This window comes from Saccopteryx bilineata, chromosome 1 (assembly GCF_036850765.1).
Source record: "Saccopteryx bilineata isolate mSacBil1 chromosome 1, mSacBil1_pri_phased_curated, whole genome shotgun sequence".
In the NCBI taxonomy this organism is placed as follows: Eukaryota; Metazoa; Chordata; class Mammalia; order Chiroptera; family Emballonuridae; genus Saccopteryx; species Saccopteryx bilineata.
Window position 1 is genome coordinate 394,606,631 of NC_089490.1, and position 17,809 is coordinate 394,624,439.

Here is a 17,809-nt window from a genome sequence, read left to right on the forward strand (position 1 = left end):
CTGGAACACTCAAATGGGGGTAATCTGAGGGACATTTAACACAGGGGCTTCCTCCAAAATGTGGGCAGAATGTAGGAAAACCCCGAGTGATAGAATAATATCCCAAAGTTGTCAGGAGCAGAAGCCAACTTGTACCCTAGCCTATGTGGAGTGCGTCACCTACACACCCCTGTTTTGTTACTCTGGTGGTTCAGCCAGTGAAACCACCAGGAGGAGAGAGAGGTCAGAGTTCACCCTCCCTTTCCTGGTCACAGATTGGGCAGCCGCTGAGCTTTCTGTCTACGACCTAAGCTCCACTAAATCCTCGGCTACCACTCCTGCTGCTGGAGCAACATGGTTCATTCCCCTTGTCTCTTAAGTCTTAGGAGAACAACTTCTGTCTATTATTGGTTCCCAAGTCTGTCGACAGCTCCTTTAGTTGCCATAAACTGCCCACATTTCTGTATATACAATAAGTCCTTCACTAATCTTTTTTCAATTAAACATGGTAAGACTGCCTTCTCTTTACTTCCAGGATATCAAGCAATACAAGACCGCACAAAAGTATGCATAAACTGGCCCTGGCCAGTTGGCTCAGCGGTAGAGCGTCGGCCTGGCGTGCCGGGGTTCGATTCCCGGCCAGGGCACATAGGAGAAGCGCCCATTTGCTTCTCCACCCCCCACCCCCTCCTTCTTCTCTGTCTCTCTCTTCCCCTCCTGCAGCCGAGGTTCCATTGGAGCAAAGATGGCCCGGGCGCTGGGGATGGCTCCTTGGCCTCTGCCCCAGGTGCTAGAGTGGCTCTGGTCCCGGCAGAGCGACGCCCTGGAGGGGCAGAGCATCGCCCCCTGGTGGGCAGAGCGTTGCCCCTGGTGGGCGTGCCGGGTGGATCCCGGTCGGGCGCATGCGGGAGTCTCTCTATCTCTCCCTGTTTCCAGCTTATTTAAAGAAAAAAAAAAAAGTATGCATAAACCGTCAGCTTGCCTAGAATGGGTAGGATCAATGTAAAAAGACTGAATCTTTTTTTTTAATTTAACTTATTGGGGTGACACTGGTTAATAAAATTACATAGATTTCAAGTACACAACCTTACACTACTTTATCTGTATATTGCATTGCGTGTCTTGTAGGAATACTCAGTTGTCTCTAGGTACACAGGGGACGATAGTCTATTTATTATCTTTCTCTAACAAGAGAAGTTCGAGTAGCAACAAGTCCCCCACTGCTGGAAGGGTTCAGGCTGGCGGAGATGACAAAGAAGGGGCGTGAGCATCGTTTGCTGGACAATGACAAGAGTTCAACTAGATACACAGCCTCCATCCGTACTTCAGCCTTTGCTCTCCTATCCCCTTACTCTGGACGGTTATTTCTAAAACCAAAGCAGTGGATGTCTTATTTTGGGTTTCCCCATGAACAGATACTGACCAAATGCATTTCTGTATCTCCCACCTCACCAAGCCCAGCCCTTTCTTTCACTTGCACAACTGCTTCCTTGTCAGTTACAGGAAATAATGTGGGTGGGGAAGCTGAACTCTAGACAGCTGCACCTAAGAGAAGGACTTTGGATCTTTCTAAAGTGTCACCCAACCGAACCTGGTGCGTTTATTCTTTTGGGAAAAGCCCAGTTGCCTACAAGGAAGCTGGGGAAGAGGAGCAGGAGGGACCGCACGCTGACCGAGCAGGTGAGTGCACCCAGTCGGACGGTTCTGCGGAAAACCCAGGGACGCTGCAATGTTCTCCACCAAAGGGGACGTATGGTAACTCTGGCTGTCAGGTAGACCCATGGCAGGGTTTATGGCACTAGCTGTTTGGCGTCGGCCCCCCAAAAAGTGAAAGAAGAACTCAGCTTGGTGAGAGACTTTGTCTTCAGCCTTGCGATACCCTGATCAGGGACCCCAGTCACGCCATGCCAGACTTCTGACCTACACAGAGATGAGCTCCTTATTAAATTATCTTTTAAACTGATAAATTTATGACGATTTGTAATACAAAGTGCTATCCTTTAAGAAAAATCATGTACGCTTTGCAGCCAGAGACACTGTTCAAAGTCTCTGCTTCATAAGACCCTGCATTGGAAATACTGGAACTTCTTTCTTTTTTAGTTACCTTATTATCTACAAAACGAGAATAGTATGTGGTCTCCCTCAAGGAGTAATTATAAAACTCAGGGAATATGTGTGTAAAGATCTTTTGGGCCTGACCAGGTGGTGGCACAGTGGATAGAGCGTCGGACTGGGATGCGGAAGGACCCAGGTTCGAGACCCCGAGGTCACCAGCTTGAGCATGGGCTCATCTGGCTTGAGCAAAGAGCTCACCAGCTTAGACCCAAGGTCGCTGGCTCCAGCAAGGGGTTACTCAGTCTGCTGAAGGCCCACGGTCAAGGCACATGTGAGAAAGCAATCAATGAACAACTAAGAAGTCGCAACACGCAACGAGAAACTGATGATTGATGCTTCTCATCTCTCTCCGTTCCTGTCTGTCTGTCCCTGTCTATCTCTGCCTCTGTAAAAAAACAAACAAAAAAAAAGATCTTTTGGTCCCATGGCATCTGGCTCCTTGACAAACTGTAGATCTGGACACATTCCTCATGTTCTAGCCTCTCAGGTCATCAACGAGCTGTGTTAGCAAGATGCTATCTATATAGATTCTAAAACAAAATGATTTTTACACTCCAAGAAAATGAGGCTGGTCCAGTGGTGATGTGTCCCAGGGGCTCAGGCCTACAGAAATGCAGACAGCTGAGGACGGTGCTGGATACCCCGTAGGCACTTAATATTAGCCATCCCACCTGAGCTGAGCCCCAGGAGGAAGCAGCCTCTGACTCAATCTAAAGTCCCTGCCACAGTCTGAGCACCCTCTAGTTTTGTTGAGTCCTAGTACTGGGACTAACTAGGGAGGAAACAATGTTGCAAGTGAGAAATATCTGATGATTTTTCAGATTCTTTATGCCAACATATTGCAGGTTCCATTCGGCTGGCCAGCATGCGATGTTGGTAATTCTTGGGAAATAGAATCTTACAAGGACAACGTTGCTGTGTATTTCCTGTGAGGCTGTGAGGGAGGTGGGGGAGCCAGGAGATGAGGAGACCGTCTGCTTCCGCTTCTGCACAGATGAAAGTCTTCTACTTAGGGACCCTGTCTGGGTCTTTGCCTCCATTCATCACCCCAACCCACGAATGCCTGCAGGGTGTGAGACCCTCTGGGAATAAAGCAATATGACCCCAGCTTGAAAAATTGCTGCGTGGAAACCTCAATATGGCGCTTGATGGTGTCCAGAGGGTTCCTGGATGATGTAACATGGAAATAATTCTCACTTCCTGCCTGACTATATAGAGGGTGTATGCAAGTGTGTGTGTGTGTGTGTGTGTGTGTGTGTGTGTGTGTGTGTACACAACGGATGGGGGGGGTTGTTTTTTTTATTATTTTTCTGAAGCTGGAAACGGGGAGAGACAGTCAGACAGACTCCCGCATGCGCCCGACCGGGATCCACCCAGCACGCCCACCAGGGGCGACGCTGTGCCCACCAGGGGGCGATGCTCTGCCCCTCCGGGGCGTCACTCTGTTGCGACCAGAGCCACTCTAGCACCTGGGGCAGAGGCCAAGGAGCCATCCCCAGCGCCCCGGCATCGCTGTGGGAGGGGAAGAGAGAGACAGAGAGGAAGGAGAGGGGGAGGGGTGGAGAAGCAGATGGGCGCTTCTCCTGTGTGCCCTGGCCAGGAATCGAACCTGAGACTCCTGCATGCCAGGCCGATGCTCTACCACTGAGCCAACCAGCCAGGGCCCACAACGGATAGGTTTTTAAAGTTTTTAAGAAGTATTTCCCAGGTCAACAAAGGAATACTGTTTCCCCATTATGAATGCTGGCTCCATACTAAAAACTACATGTATCTCCTGGTTATGATAGATCATTAGTTGATATGTAAGTGACTGATTAGATAGATAGGTAGGTAAGTAAGTAGATAGATAGATAGATAGATAGATAGATAGATAGATAGATAGATAGATGATAGTATTGAGGGTCCTTAGAAATATCAGGGTTACCATCACTTGCCAATAAGAAAGTTAGTGACTTGCAGTGGTTCAAAGAAGCACCAACCTAAGTGCTAAGCAGTGTGAATTCTGAGTTCTTATCCCCGATGACCCACACGTCTTCACTTAGGGCCCCCTAAGTGAAGTCACTTTTCTATTCGTGACTTTATTTGTCTGGGATGTCCTCAAGAGGTTTAAGAATATGTATTTATGTGTCAGTGAATGACTCTTATTATAAAAATAAAATTATATGAAACCAGAAAAAAAAAGACCTGTGAGAGCAGCTTATAAACAAACTATAGTTAAAATGACATGATAACCAGATACTCAGCGGTAGCTGGGATCATTATAACTAATAAAGTATTGTCACTGTGGTTTAGGACCATGGAACCTTATCGAGGACACATCCATGAGGATAAGTATTTCAGTAAATATGTGGCCATAGGTTTATGGTATTCAGGAGAAAGTGTAAGTAGTATCTGAAGAACAGGGAGATAGATTATAAATCCCGCCTGATAAAATGCCTCATAGAACGCGATGGTCTTGCACCTCAGAAGGGAGAGTCAGGTCTGCACGTTGTCATTTAGAATGTTGTCACCGCTGAGAGCCCTACCAGCATGTCCGGTCACCAGAGTGGCCACCGTCTATCGCATTTCTGAGGATTTACTGTACCATCCTGTCTGCAAATATGTTTTTGTTGTGCTTCTGAAAAGGGGTTCTGTGAATCATTATATTCACTTCAGTTTTATTTACAAGTAGCTTCTAGGTATGTTACTGCAATTCACCTAAGATTTTTCTCTAAATTTCATGCACGAAACATAAGAGTTGTCTACCCAAATGAAATGTGCAGTGGATAAGCAAAGTAAATTTAACTTACATTGTGACTCAAGAAAAGAAGAAAGGAAAGGGAGGGAGGGAGGGAGGGAGGGAGGGAGGGAAAGAAAGGAAGAAAGAAAGAAAGAAAGAAAGAAAGAAAGAAAGAAAGAAAGAAAGAGAGAAAGGAAGGAAGGAAGAGAGGGAGGGAGGGAGGGAGGGAGGGAGGAAGGAAGGAAGGAAGGAAGGAAGGAAGGAAGGAAGGAAGGAAGGAAGGAGAAAAGAGAAAAAAAGAAAGAGAGAGAGAGAGAGAGAGAGAGAGAGAGAGAGAGAAAGAAAGAAAGAAAGAAAGAAAGAAAGAAAGAAAGAAAGAAAAGTTTTTAAACCAAACCAGAATTCACAAGTGGCCTAGAAAACTGAGCAACAGAGTCTACCCAATAAGTAGACTCTGCCCAGCAACAGGCTTCCCTGGGGGATAATGACCTCCACTTAACTAATGTCGATATGACTGGGACCCAGAAGAATTTGCATCCACACACCCGGCCTGAATTTCTGTTTTTAGTTTGGAGAATTGGACAGCATGTTCTCCAAGAGACCGACCAGCTCTGAAAGTCTGCAGTGCCGCTATATGCAAAGCACCATGCTTAGCACGATGAGAGACACAAATATGAGAAGGACAAGCCCTGCCCCAGCGTAGGGCTTATCCTCTTTGGGCCTTAGTTTTCTCCACTGCAAAACTGGGCAGGTGTGAGGATCGAGCAGACACGTTCGGAGGGCACTGACTGTGTTAGTGCCTCTAACAGCTAACTGCCATCTCCAACACAGAATTAATGAACGCAAAGGGGCTGAGATGCTCCAAACCAGGTAATGAAAGCAAAAGTCCTCTTTCAATGTGCACACCAGTGCACATGAGAGGGATGACTCTATTGCATTTATTTTTTAGCAGCGTGTGTTCGATGACCTCGGTGGGCTCCGTGGACAATCCTGTGTTTCCGGTCGTACATCACAAGAGACCTGAGGTCTCGGGGATCATGTCTCAGGTGCCTCAGTATCCATTCAACCATCAGCAAGTCCAGCCAGTTCCTGACTACAATCTAAGGTTCAATGGGCAGGTGGGGCAGCCACCACCCGTGTATTCACCACCTGCCCAGAGAACCTTGACAGAAGGCAAAGTCTTAGGGGTAAGTGAGATTTCACATTGCAGACCAGGGGCCCCGTGGCTGCAGTCAGGGCAGGCAGGAGTTTGGAAATACAGAATCTCCAATCCAGTAAGTGAGGCTGACGCCCTCCGCCCCCAGCCTTGCCTAACTCAGGTCTATCAGGAAGTTCAGCTGTGCAGCACCACCGGGCCTCCCCTTCGTAGGGGGCCTTGTATTTGCTAACTTAGGCATTTTAGGAAAGAGAAAGAAAAGCAACAGGCAGTAAATTGGAGCCTTGGTCCTACTGCCAGAATCCATGTTGACCCGTGCAGCCTCCGGAAGAAGGCCGGGGCAGCGAGCCACAAGGGGGAGCCCAAACCCACGTGCCTGAATGCATTCCTTGCACAATGGGAGCAAAGTAAGAGCTCACTGTGATCCCCCCTAACAGGAGCCCTGGGTAGGACAAGGGGAGGCCCACTTCATTGCACAGCTGAATGATGACACCATGGCTTCTGATCCAGGCTACCCGGGTTCAAATCCCAGTTCCACGCCCACAGACTGCTCCTGGGAATGTCCGTCGCTAGAGCCTACATGGAGGTTGATCGGTAGCTGCCAACTGAAAAATGCTCAGTAATTCCATTTCCGAGACTCTGTCTGGCAGACATGACTGTGCACACGATACATATGACATAGATGAGGCTACTTACTGCAGCACTGTTTGTGACAGGGAAGGAATGGGGACAACCAAAGTACCCATCAACATAGTACTGGTTAAATCAGTGACATCCAGAGAAGAAAACACTGTGGAGCTATATATAAAAGGAAAGCTCCTTGTGAACATACTCCCAACCTATACAATTAATCGGGAAGAAAATCAGGGGCAGACATTACATATAATATGCTATCATTTGTGCAAATTTAAGGAAATAATATATTTGCATTCACTTCATGTTTGTAGTACATATACATATATGTGGATGTACATATCTCACTTGGGCAAAAATATGTATTAACTTTTTATAACTGCCATCACAAAATACTATGAATATGGTTGGTGTAAAACAACAAAAATTTATTGTCGCACAGTTCTGAGGACCAGAAGTTTGTAATCAAAGTAACCATGGGGCCGTGCTGCCTCTGGGACTTTAGGGAAGGATCTGTTCCAGGCCAGTCTCTGAGCTTCTGGTAGGTCCTTGGCTTATGGCAGCATCTCTCCCATCATGGCATTCTCCTGTGTGCATGGGTGTCTCTTCACATGGCACCCCTTTAAAAGGACAGTAGTCACATAGCACTAGGGCCACCCTATTCCACGATATGTCAAACAGTCTAATTACATCTGCAGCAACCCTATGTCCAAAGGAAGTCTAATCTGAGGCACTGGGGCCTAGAACGTCAATGTATTAATTTAATGGGAGAGAGGCAGACACGGCTCAACCCAAAACTATATCCCAAAGAAATAACAGATGAACACAGAGACTTGTCTACAAAGATGTTCCTCACAGTGTTGTTTATAATATGTAAACATAGAAGGAATCTTACCTGCCCAAGATCGCAGTTCCAACTAGTCCACACAATGGATCTGGGCAACCCTTAAAAAGCAAATGTTTAAAGAACACTTAAGACCATGGGGACATGTTCATAAGGGAATATTAAGTTAACTATGTAGAGCCATTTTGTATTATTGGTGTATATATTTGAAAACAGTCATGGAAAGGTATATGCCAATATGTGCCTGGTTATTTTCTATGTGTGTGTGTGTGGGGGGGGGGAATTATAGTTTACATTTCATTTTTATAGTTTCCAAATTACTTTTTAGACCAGGGGTCTCAAACTCAACTCAGCATGTGGGCTGCAGAGCAAGATCACAGCCGTTCAGCGGGCCGCACTAGGTCTACAAAAGGCAACTGTTACGCAACACTTTTCTCACTGCAGTTGAAAACAAAAAAAAATCAGTACAACAAGCACAATCATACATGCAGTTTACTCAGTGTCACAAAACGACCAGAAACTGTAGTTCGCATCACAACTGCTGTTAACTACGCTAATATCTAGCTAGGATGCTAGAGAAATGAAAAATACAAGTAGGCCCCTAGGCTTACTTAATTTTATCCAAAATATTTTGAACTTCGTGGATTAGTCTGTGGGCCGCACAAAATTGTTCGGCGGGCCGCGAGTTTGAGACCCCTGCTTTAGACCAAGAAAACAAAATGTTTATTAAAGTATAAAAGAGGCACGAGGGAGGTGGGGGCAGGACTCAGCCTCAGAAACGCCGGTCTCTCCCTGTGGTTCCCCTGACAGGCCATTCAGATCATACTCGGCCTGATACACATCAGCCTCGGAGGCGTCCTAGCCACGGTCGTTGTGGCCGGGCCCTACCCAGGGGCCCCAGCCGGGTCCTACACAGCGGTCTCGTTCTACGGAGGCTATCCTTTCTGGGGCGGCATCATGGTAAGTCATGTGAGTCACCCCGCAAGTGACTTCCAGAAAGTGTCACTCACTTGAAGCCACCTTGTCGAGGTGGACGTTTTGCTGCAGAAGTTTTCCAGCCAAGAGAGCATGTGGGCTCTGAACCCACCTTGGGCCTCGCTCACCAGGAACCTGGGTCTGCTTGGGCAGCCACAACAAATACAGACTGAGGGGCTAAAGAGCAGACGTTTATTTTCTCACCGTCCTGGAGGCTGGACGTCCAAGACCCAGGTGTCAGCAGGGTTGGTTCTTCTGAGGCCTCCTTCCTTGGCTTGTAGATGGTTGTCCTCCTTTTTGTGTCTTTGTGCCTATATTAAAATATCTCTTCTTATAAGAACACCAGTCATATTGGGTTAGAATCTAGCCATATGACCTTATTTAATCTTAATCACCTGTTTAAAGACCCTGTCTTCACATACAGATGCTCCTCAACTGATGACAAGGTTACAGCTCAACAAAGCCATTGGAAATTGAAAATACCCTAAATAAAAGCCCATTAAATACTACACTGTAGGCCCTGGTTGATTAGCTCAGTGGATGGTGCATCAGCCTGGGTCCTGGGTTCGATTCCTGTTCAGAGCACACATTAGAAGTGATCATCTGCTTCTCTTCCCCTCTCTCTCCCCCTTCTCTCTCTTCCCCCTGCAGCCAGTGGCTCGATAGCTTCAAGTATGGTCCCCAGGCGCTGAGTATAGATCAACTCATCCAAGCGCCACCCTCAAGTGCTGAGTATATCTTAGCTGATTCTTGCATTGGTCCCAGACTGGGTTTTTTGGGTGGATCTCGGTTGAGGCACATGTAGAAATCTGTCTCTCTATCTCCCCTCCTCTCACTAAAAAAAAATAATTAATTAAAAAAATTTTTTAAATACGACATGGTAGCTTATGGGTTGATTGCCTATGTGATGACATGGCTGACAGGGAGGTGTGGCTGATCGGAGCTGGGCAGGATGCTGCTGCCTAGCCTCATGCGAGAGTATCTTACCGCATATCACCAGCAAAGGAAAAGGTCAAAATTCAAAATCCATACTACACTTTCTATTGAATGCATATTGTTTTTATACCATTGTAAAGTCAAAAACATACGTTCAATCATCATGAGTCTGGAGCCATCTATAAAGTCATATTCCAAGGTACTGGGGGCTAGGACTTCAAAAATTGAATTCTGAGGGACACTATTCAGCTCAAAATACCAAGTAACAGCCCTGTAAGGCACCACTGAGGTAGAGCAGGTACCTTTTTTTTTTTTTTTTTTTTTTTTTGTAATTTTCCAAAGTTAGAAGCAGGGAGGCAGTCAGACAGACTCCCACATGTGCCCGACTGGTATCCACCTGGCATGCCCACCAGGGGGCAATGCTCTGCCCATCTGGGGCCATTACACCATTGCAGCCGGAGCCATTCTAGCAACTGAGGTGGAGGCCATGGAGCCATCCTCAGCGCCCGGGCCACTTTGCTCCAATGGAGCCTTGGCTGTGAGAAGGAAAGAGAGATGATAGAGAGGAAAGAGAGGGGGAAGGGTGGAGAAGCAGATGGGTGCTTCTCCTGTGTGCCCTGGCCAGGAATGGATTCCAGGACTTCCACACGCCGGGCCAACGCTCTACCGCTGAGCCAACTGGCCAGGGCTGAGCAGGTACCTTTTCTAAATAGCTTACCTAAGCGGTAAGGAAACCTTTTCCTGGCACCTGTTCTGAATCACCAATGTCTAAAACATTGGATTGGAAATAGCGCTCAAGTGTTGTTCAAGGCCAGTGGCTAGGAGTGGCTTCCCAGCCATAGAATGGTCATTAAACAGTGGGGTCTACACATGGAGTACATAGATGGGCTCAGAGTCCCCCTTTTGGAAAAATTGTTGGCATATTAGATGTTTACATTTTTGTCTGGAATAGCCCATAGTATTCATCACAATCTCAGGGTGACCTGCAACCCTTTAACTGGTTAAGAAGCACAGGTCCTTTCTCTTCTCCAATGTGTTGTCTTTATGTTTCCTTAGCATTTTCCTTAGAGATCTCCCTCCTACACACACACACACACACACACACACACACACACACACTTTAATAATTCTCCTCTTCCCTCCCACCACCCATCTCCTCTTTCTCCCTGCTGTAACACAGTCTATCTCTCGACTCACACACCTATCTGTGACTCTGTGCAACTTTCCTCACAATAGCAAAACTCCAGAGTAACCTGGACACCTGCCAACTCACCCTGTCTTAGGAGATTTAAATAAAATAGCCTAGACTTATCCTCTACCCTCATGCACAAAAGTCAGGGCTTACGTTCTTGGGAACATTTTTTCCTGAGTACCTGCTCCCTCTTGTTCCTATTCATGTCTCTCCTCTGAGGCCAAGGTCTTCTCTCTGTTCTGCACAGACCCAGACTTGGAACTCGGCCCTTACTCCTTTGTTCAGCCCCAGGCACCTGTGTGTGTATAACAGACTTTAGTGGGTTTGAGGCAATAGAGAAGACTAACACCACAGCTACAAAAGAGTTCCTATCGAGTATTAGATTCTCTTACACATTCCTATGTGCCCGGTGGTTCCCCTGACACCTCAGACGTCTTGCTGGCTTCTCCCCTTCTACCAGGCTGCCCAGGTAGCATCAGCCTTGATGACACCCCTCTTCCCTCTTTATGCAGACGTTGGGCTCTTTGTTGCCTTCCTGGCTGCAGAACTGTCTTTCTCTTTCCCAAAGATCACCAATGTCCTCCTCCAAACCGGGGGGAATCTCCCTAGGCACCTCAGAGTGTCCAGCAAGGACACCAGAAGACCAACCTGGTTTTTTTCTCCCTTCTCATCTGGTCTCTATAGGCAAAGGACATACGACTGAGATTATTTTTCCACTTACAAGAATATGGCTTTCCCCTTTGAAGGCACAGTTTCTCTGTAAATGCTCATTTCCAAGCCTAAGTAAGGAGGAGTGTAGGGTAAAGGTTAAGAACACAGGATCCGGAGTCAACTACCTGAATTGGATATCTGGTTCTGCTAGTTGCTAGATGGTCTTGAATGGGTTATTTAAAATCTCTAACCCTCAGTACACCCCTTTATGAAATGGAATGACAATAGTGTTTGCTGGGCCAGTTAAGTAAAGCAAGGTTAAAAAAAACCTCATGTAAGGCTCAGCAAAGCCTCCATTAGACCATGACTGATGCCCTCACAGACACTCCCTGACAGCAGGGATCCCGTCAGCCACTCTGCCGCAGAACCTCAATGGTGAAATAAATGGACACAGGCCTGACCAGGCGCTGGTGCAGTGGATAGAGTGTCGGACTGGGATGCCGAGGACCCAGGTTCGAGACCCCGAGGTCGCCAGCTTGAGCGCAAGTTCATCTGGTTTGAGCAAAAGCTCACCAGCTTGGACCCAAGGTTGCTGGCTCGAGCAAGGGGTTACCTAGTCTGATGATGGCCTGTGGTCAAGGCACATATGAGAAAGCAATCAATGAACAACTAAGGTGTCGCAATGCGCAACGAAAAACTAATGATTGATGCTTCTCATCTCTCCGTTCCTGTCTGTCTATCCCTCTCTCTGACTCTCTCTCTGTCTCTGTAAAAAAATAAAATTAAAGAAAGAAAGAAAGAAATGCACACAATTCACCCCACTGTCCTCATATTTGATGCTCAGCACCATAGAAATTGCACATTCTTCTGAGTAACGAAAAGGTACTCACCAAAGTGTTCACAGGCAAGGCTGATGTTGTGCTGATAACTAAAAGCAGTGCAAAGGTGAGGAGCCCCTTCCCTGACCCATCCAGAGCACCGTGCCTGACTGAGTCATATCGGGAGATCAAGAGATGTGCATGGGGAAAATAAAAGGCAAGGAAGAAAGGGGCTTTATCGAGTGTCGACTATGTACAGAAGCTGTACCAAATGCCAGATGCAAGACGCAAACATCTCGTGACAATCACACTTAGGAAGACATATAGCTTTTCCATTTATTAGATGAGGAAAAATAAACTTAGCAGAATTAATGACTTACCAAGATCACATGACTTGCAAGATAGAATTTAAAACTAGGTCTGCTGGGGCCTAACCTGTGGTGGCGCAGTGGATAAAGCGTCGACCTGGAACGCTGAGGTCGCCAGTTCAAAACACTGGGCTTGCCTGGTCAGGGCACATATGGGAGTTGATGCTCCTCCCTCCCCCTTCTCTCTCTCTCTCTCATTCTCTCTCCTCTCTAAAAATTAATAAAAATTTTTTTAAAAAGCCCGGACCGGTTGGCTCAGCGGTAGAGCATCGGCCTGGCGTGCGGGGGGGGGGGGGGGGGGGGGGGGGGGGTGCGGGTTCGATTCCCGGCCAGGGCACATAGGAGAAGCGCCCATTTGCTTCTCCACCCCCCCCCTTCCTCTCTGTCTCTCTCTTCCCCTCCCGCAGCCAAGGCTCCATTGGAGCAAAGATGGCCCGGGCACTGGGGATGGCTCCTTGGCCTCTGCCTCAGGCACTAGAGTGGCTCTGGTCACGGCAGAGCGACGCCCCGGAGGGGCAGAGCATCGCCCCCTGGTGGGCAGAGCATCGCCCCTGGTGGGCGTGCCGGGTGGATCCCGGTCGGGCGCATGCGGGAGTCTGTCTGACTGTCTCTCCCCGTTTCCAGCTTCAGAAAAAAAAAAAAAAAAAGAGTTTAGTTTAAAAAAAAATAGGTCTGCTGGATCCCAACACAATAATTTATATTATCTCACCTCAATTCCTTGCCATGTGGTGCAAAGTGTCTCATTCATTCATTCATTCTTTTCCCCTTGTTGGACTGGAGGAACCTAGCCTGTGTGAGAGAACACATGTGTGACCGGACCACAGAAGCCTGAACGTGGGGACCTGACCTCTGACTTCTTTCTAACCTCTGTCCCCTCTGTGCCAGTTCATCATTTCAGGGTGCCTCTCAGTGTCAGCGGAGCAGCAGCCAAACTCTTTCTGCCTGGTGAGTTGCGTCCTGAGACAGGCCCTCCCAGCTGGGCCCTCCAGGAGAGGCACACGAGGGAGCAAAGGCGTTCACACACGATCCTCCCTCGTCCTTGCACCTACCCATAACTGGACCCAGGGCACCGACACGCATGCGCAGTCCTGCTCCCACACAGGACCACGTGAACCTGGCCACATGAACCTGGCCTGAGTCACAAGGAGGAAAGAGTCCAGAAGAGTCGGGGGGAGGAAGGGCAACACAGCCACTCTTGTTGAGGCATCAAGGTGTGGACAGACAGAGAGGAAAAGCTACCGGAAGCACAGCCCCCACTCCCAGCAGAGCAGCACACAGAGCCGATCTCCAGACACCTCCACAGGGGATCCAGGGGCCAGGGCAGCAGCTTCCCTAAGGAATCCTGCCAGCCAAGGTCTGCGAATCGGCATGGACAAGGCTTTGTGGTCCCCTAGCAATGGACTGGGGAAGAACATTTGTTTCTCTCACAGGCAGGTTAGCTATACAAGGGACCCCAGGATGGCCAGCTCCCACCCAGATCAGAGCTATTGACAGTTTCCGTAGGGAAACTCAATGCCTTTCTGCACAAAGCCCAGAGTCGTGGAGCATCAGAGCCTGTTCCATCTCAACACACGGGGCCAAGTCTCCTGCCTATCTCCCATGGGATAAATGGTCGAGTGTTCCACAAACGTTATTTTTGGGGACATTTGTCCCATGAGACACTTTATAAAGAAATTTAGGTAAACTGGGAGGGAAAATCTTTGTTTAGTAGACTCCTTTCCGAAAAATCCATAATCCTTGTTGAGGGCTCTACGAAATCTTGCACAAAACACCTATTTAACTTTGTTCAACCAGGGCTTTTTGAAGTTAGCTTAGCCCCAAATCTTTTTTTACACAGAACACCTCATTATTAAGAAGTTCTTTTTAAGTCCCTGCTCATTCCAGCTACAATCATTTTCCTTTACCACCCTGACCCTCGGTGTCTTCTTCAGCTTCAAAGCAGCGTGGGCATGAATATCTTCAGTGCAGTCTGTTCTCTGGTTGGAATCGCAGTCCTCATCACTGATCTGTGTATCAACAGCCCATATTACTACTTCAACGACTATTTTTACTGGGTTAGGGTGAGTATCCCTCTTGCCCAAAATTCCTCTGGGTTCCAACTTACCTATGTAATTTAGAATATCATTGGAACAGCCTGACCAATAAGCTTCTTCACCAAGCTCTATAGGAAAAACAGAGGTGCTGTCTGAATCGAATTAGAGTTTAAGTCCTTGACCTGTAGCTCTAATGTTGTGTTTTCCTAGACTTGTGACTTTTCTTAGTCTTACTGTCTGTCTTCATAAAACAATACTTAGCTTTTGGCGCTGTTGGGAGAATTAAATGCAGTTATGCATATAATACGCCAGTACACACCAACCTGCACCAATACTCACATGCTCACCTTCCTGCCTGTTACTGTGGACAAAGGGGTCAGCAACAGTTTTCTGGAAAGAATCAGAGAGTGACTAAGGCTTTGCAGGCCATCTGGTCTCTGTTGCAACTATTCCACCCTATGTGAAAGGGGCCATAGAAAATGTGTAATCAATGAGCCATTTCATGTTATTTCCTAGAGAAATATAATGGAAGCCATGGACGTGACTTTACAATTTCTAGTCACCACATTAGAAAAATGAAAAAGTAACAAATGAAATAATAATATTTATTTAACACAATAGACCCAAAACATCATTACATATGTAATCATTTCTTTAAAAATAATTTAAATCATTAAAAAATTTTCCTATGCTTTTAATTTACCTCCATGTGACTATTTTTATAACTACCAGTTTATACTTCTTAATATCTTTACCTTTGTCACCCACCCCTAACGCTTCTCCCATAAAAGATTTTATTTAGGAAAAAAAAATGTATTGTAAAAAATAAATCTGACAAGGACCAGCATCATTTGTAAAGTTTCTGTGACTCCTTCCCTAAGACATGATCCTGCCTTTCCCTGCGCCTGCACACCCTGGCCCACCCCGGATCTCTGAATCATCTACTGAGAATGAATTTCTGGCTTCCTCAGTGTCCCCAGCCACTCTGTTTGGCTGCATTATACCTCGCACCATGGCTGATGTGAAAGATAATTATCTACATCTATACCAGCCTCCTTCACTGGGTTGTGCTCCTCAGGATGCTTTCTTAGCCCCTGATACCAAACACGGGGTTAATAAATGCTTGCTCAATTGAGAGGGAAGGGAAGGAAAGTGCTGAGGAGCGATTCCTTCCCTTCCCTCTGAAAGGGAGGATTCCCTGAGCAGCGAACAATCACCCTTGCTGCTTCAAATATCGGTTTGGTACCGATCGTGTGTTATGCACTTTCACTTCTATTATCTCCTATTAGAATCCAGATGGATATTGGGATCATTCATTTCTTGTCCCTTTATGAATAAAGGGGACTCTACCCAAGCTCTCTGCCCAGATATAGTGGGAGACCCATTCTCTGGGTATTCTTAGAGAAGAGCAACAGAAGGACTCAGATGTCTCCTGGCTTTCAGATGAAATCTGCTATTGCTAATTAGTGAAATTGGGATCCTTTTCCCAAGATAAAGACAGCCCCAGTTGTTTCTCTGCACCAAATGGCAAGGTCACTGGCCAGGAGGGTTGTTTCAGTAGCTGACTTTCTCTCAAGGCTGAGAGGGATGATAGAGGTTTACATCAGGGCCCAGGCCACGACCCATGACTGATTCCTGTTTCGTCAAGTCTTCCTTTCTCCCAGGATGCCTTCCCTGCAGGCTCCACCTCCGCCATATCGTTCAGTCCCGCCTTTCTCCTCTCTGTCCTCTCACGTTCCTCTCTGTGGCTTGTCCGTGCTCCCAAATTTCAGTTCACTTCCTACACAGAGCAGTCTCACTGTCCCGCTGTCTCTCTGCTGGCAGGCCCCATCCTAAGTCTCCTCCCTCGTTCCTGAACCAGGATAGCAAGGTGTTTCCTAAACAATGACTGCTCTTCTCCTTAAGGAACACCTGGAGAAAGTGTTAAAATAATTCTCTTTAAAAAGCTCGATCCTCACAGAAAGCTGGTGACATATTTTCTCCACAAGGCTGAGACAAGGTTAGGGGACTTTCTCCTAGCCCCAGCCGTGGCCCACGTAGAGCCACACCGCCAGCCAGACCTCGGGCCCCGGAGCAGCACTCTGACCTCCCTGTTCATTCTCGCTGCAGTCCCCTGGTTTGGCTACTTCTGCCGTGCTGCTCGTCTTCAGCCTCCTGCAGTTCTGCATTACCTGCACGTCTGCCCACTTTGGCTGCCAACTGGTTGGCCATTCACACAACAACGTGAGTCTGGAAGCTCCCCGGTGGATGGAGTGATGCCCCAAAGTGGGTGGGGACAGGAGGGGTCTTGGGGCTCCCCCTTCCTGCCCGGGGACGGGGGAGTCCGGGAACGTCTAAAGCCGCTGGGCATGCCTGGTCCTCACAGTGCACCAACTGTGCTTGTTTTTTTCAGGGGCCCGTGGTGGTCTACCCAAATGTCTTTGTGACAAATACAATGGCTAACCCACACTACTAAACTCACCACCAACTCATTCCAGAAGTTCCAGGGGTCCCAATAAGCCAAAGGTTCCAGAAACATCTTTCCCTGGAACCAAAAGAAGACCTCGCCTTTCTGGACGTCAGAAACTCAGCCTCTCCCTGCCCTGACAAGCTAAGGAAAGTGCCGCTCCAACTGCGTGCACCCTGGACTCTGTTCTCGTCGCCCTTCTAACCCGTGCTGGTCCCCTAGGGAAAAGGAGGTGAGATTTTAGCCAGAAGGTCCTCCTTCGGGCAGCCACCTCGGGGACGTCGTGTGCATGTAGTCATGTGTTTACCTGCGTGGAGTTAGGATTCAGGGGAACAAATGTCTAGACAGCCGAGCTTCATTCTTTTATCATTCACTCATTGAATAAAAACATGCACTGAGAATTTGATATGTTCAAGACACTATTCATGTCAAGAGGGCGGTAATCATGGGTAAACACACAAAGTCAGTGACTTCAAGGCATTTCTGCCTCGCAAGAGAGAAAAGCACGCAAGCAAGGCAGAATGTGAGGGTGTGCAGCGAGAGCAGAGGGAAACAATTTACAATGGCAGTGTTGGGGACAGCAGAAAACAAGCCATCTTTCAGGCATTAAAGAAGAGAGCGACATTTTGTTGCTGTTGTTGTTGTTGTTGTTGTTGTTTTAGTACAATAAGAAATCAGAGTGTTGGCAAGACCTTTGAAGAAAGTGAGTCATTCACTAATATAATCAGTTTTTGGGTTTTTTGGGGGGTTTTTTTGTATTTCTCTGAAGCTGGAAACGGGGAGAGACAGTCAGACAGACTCCCGCATGCTCCCAAACGGGATCCACCTGGCACGCCCACCAGGGGCGAAGCTCTGCCCACCAGGGGGCGATGCTCTGCCCCTCCGGGGCATCGCTCTGCCGCGACCAGAGCCACTCTAGCGCCTGGGGCAGAGGCCAAGGAGCC

The 17,809-nt window shown here is 47.6% G+C and overlaps 1 protein-coding gene across 2 annotated transcripts; it reads left to right on the forward strand.

Annotated features, from left to right (window-relative positions):
• The first annotated feature begins 1,507 nt into the window (after positions 1-1,507).
• LOC136320872 (membrane-spanning 4-domains subfamily A member 8-like) lies at positions 1,508-17,271 on the forward strand. 2 transcript variants are annotated; one of them, XM_066254011.1, is made up of 7 exons: positions 1,508-1,659; positions 5,763-6,000; positions 8,257-8,406; positions 13,272-13,331; positions 14,318-14,446; positions 16,529-16,642; positions 16,812-17,271. In XM_066254011.1, the coding sequence occupies exons 2-7, from the start codon at positions 5,776-5,778 to the stop codon at positions 16,872-16,874; spliced, it is 741 nt and encodes a 246-aa protein (XP_066110108.1). In that variant the 5' UTR covers positions 1,508-1,659; positions 5,763-5,775; the 3' UTR covers positions 16,875-17,271. The 2 variants fall into 2 exon arrangements, with proteins under 2 accessions (XP_066110108.1, XP_066110109.1); XM_066254012.1 differs by having other exon boundaries at positions 1,513-1,659; positions 5,766-6,000.
• Positions 17,272-17,809: the final 538 nt, after the last annotated feature.

Bases quoted from the DNA above. Each gene is read 5' to 3' on its own strand.
- LOC136320872 (XM_066254011.1), top strand. From the start codon at position 5,776: ATGACCTCGGTGGGCTCCGTGGACAATCCTGTGTTTCCGGTCGTACAT. The intron at 6,001-8,256 runs GTAAGTGAGATT...TTCCCCTGACAG, and splicing joins CAGAAGGCAAAGTCTTAGGG to GCCATTCAGATCATACTCGG. The intron at 16,643-16,811 runs GTGAGTCTGGAA...TGTTTTTTTCAG, and splicing joins TTGGCCATTCACACAACAAC to GGGCCCGTGGTGGTCTACCC.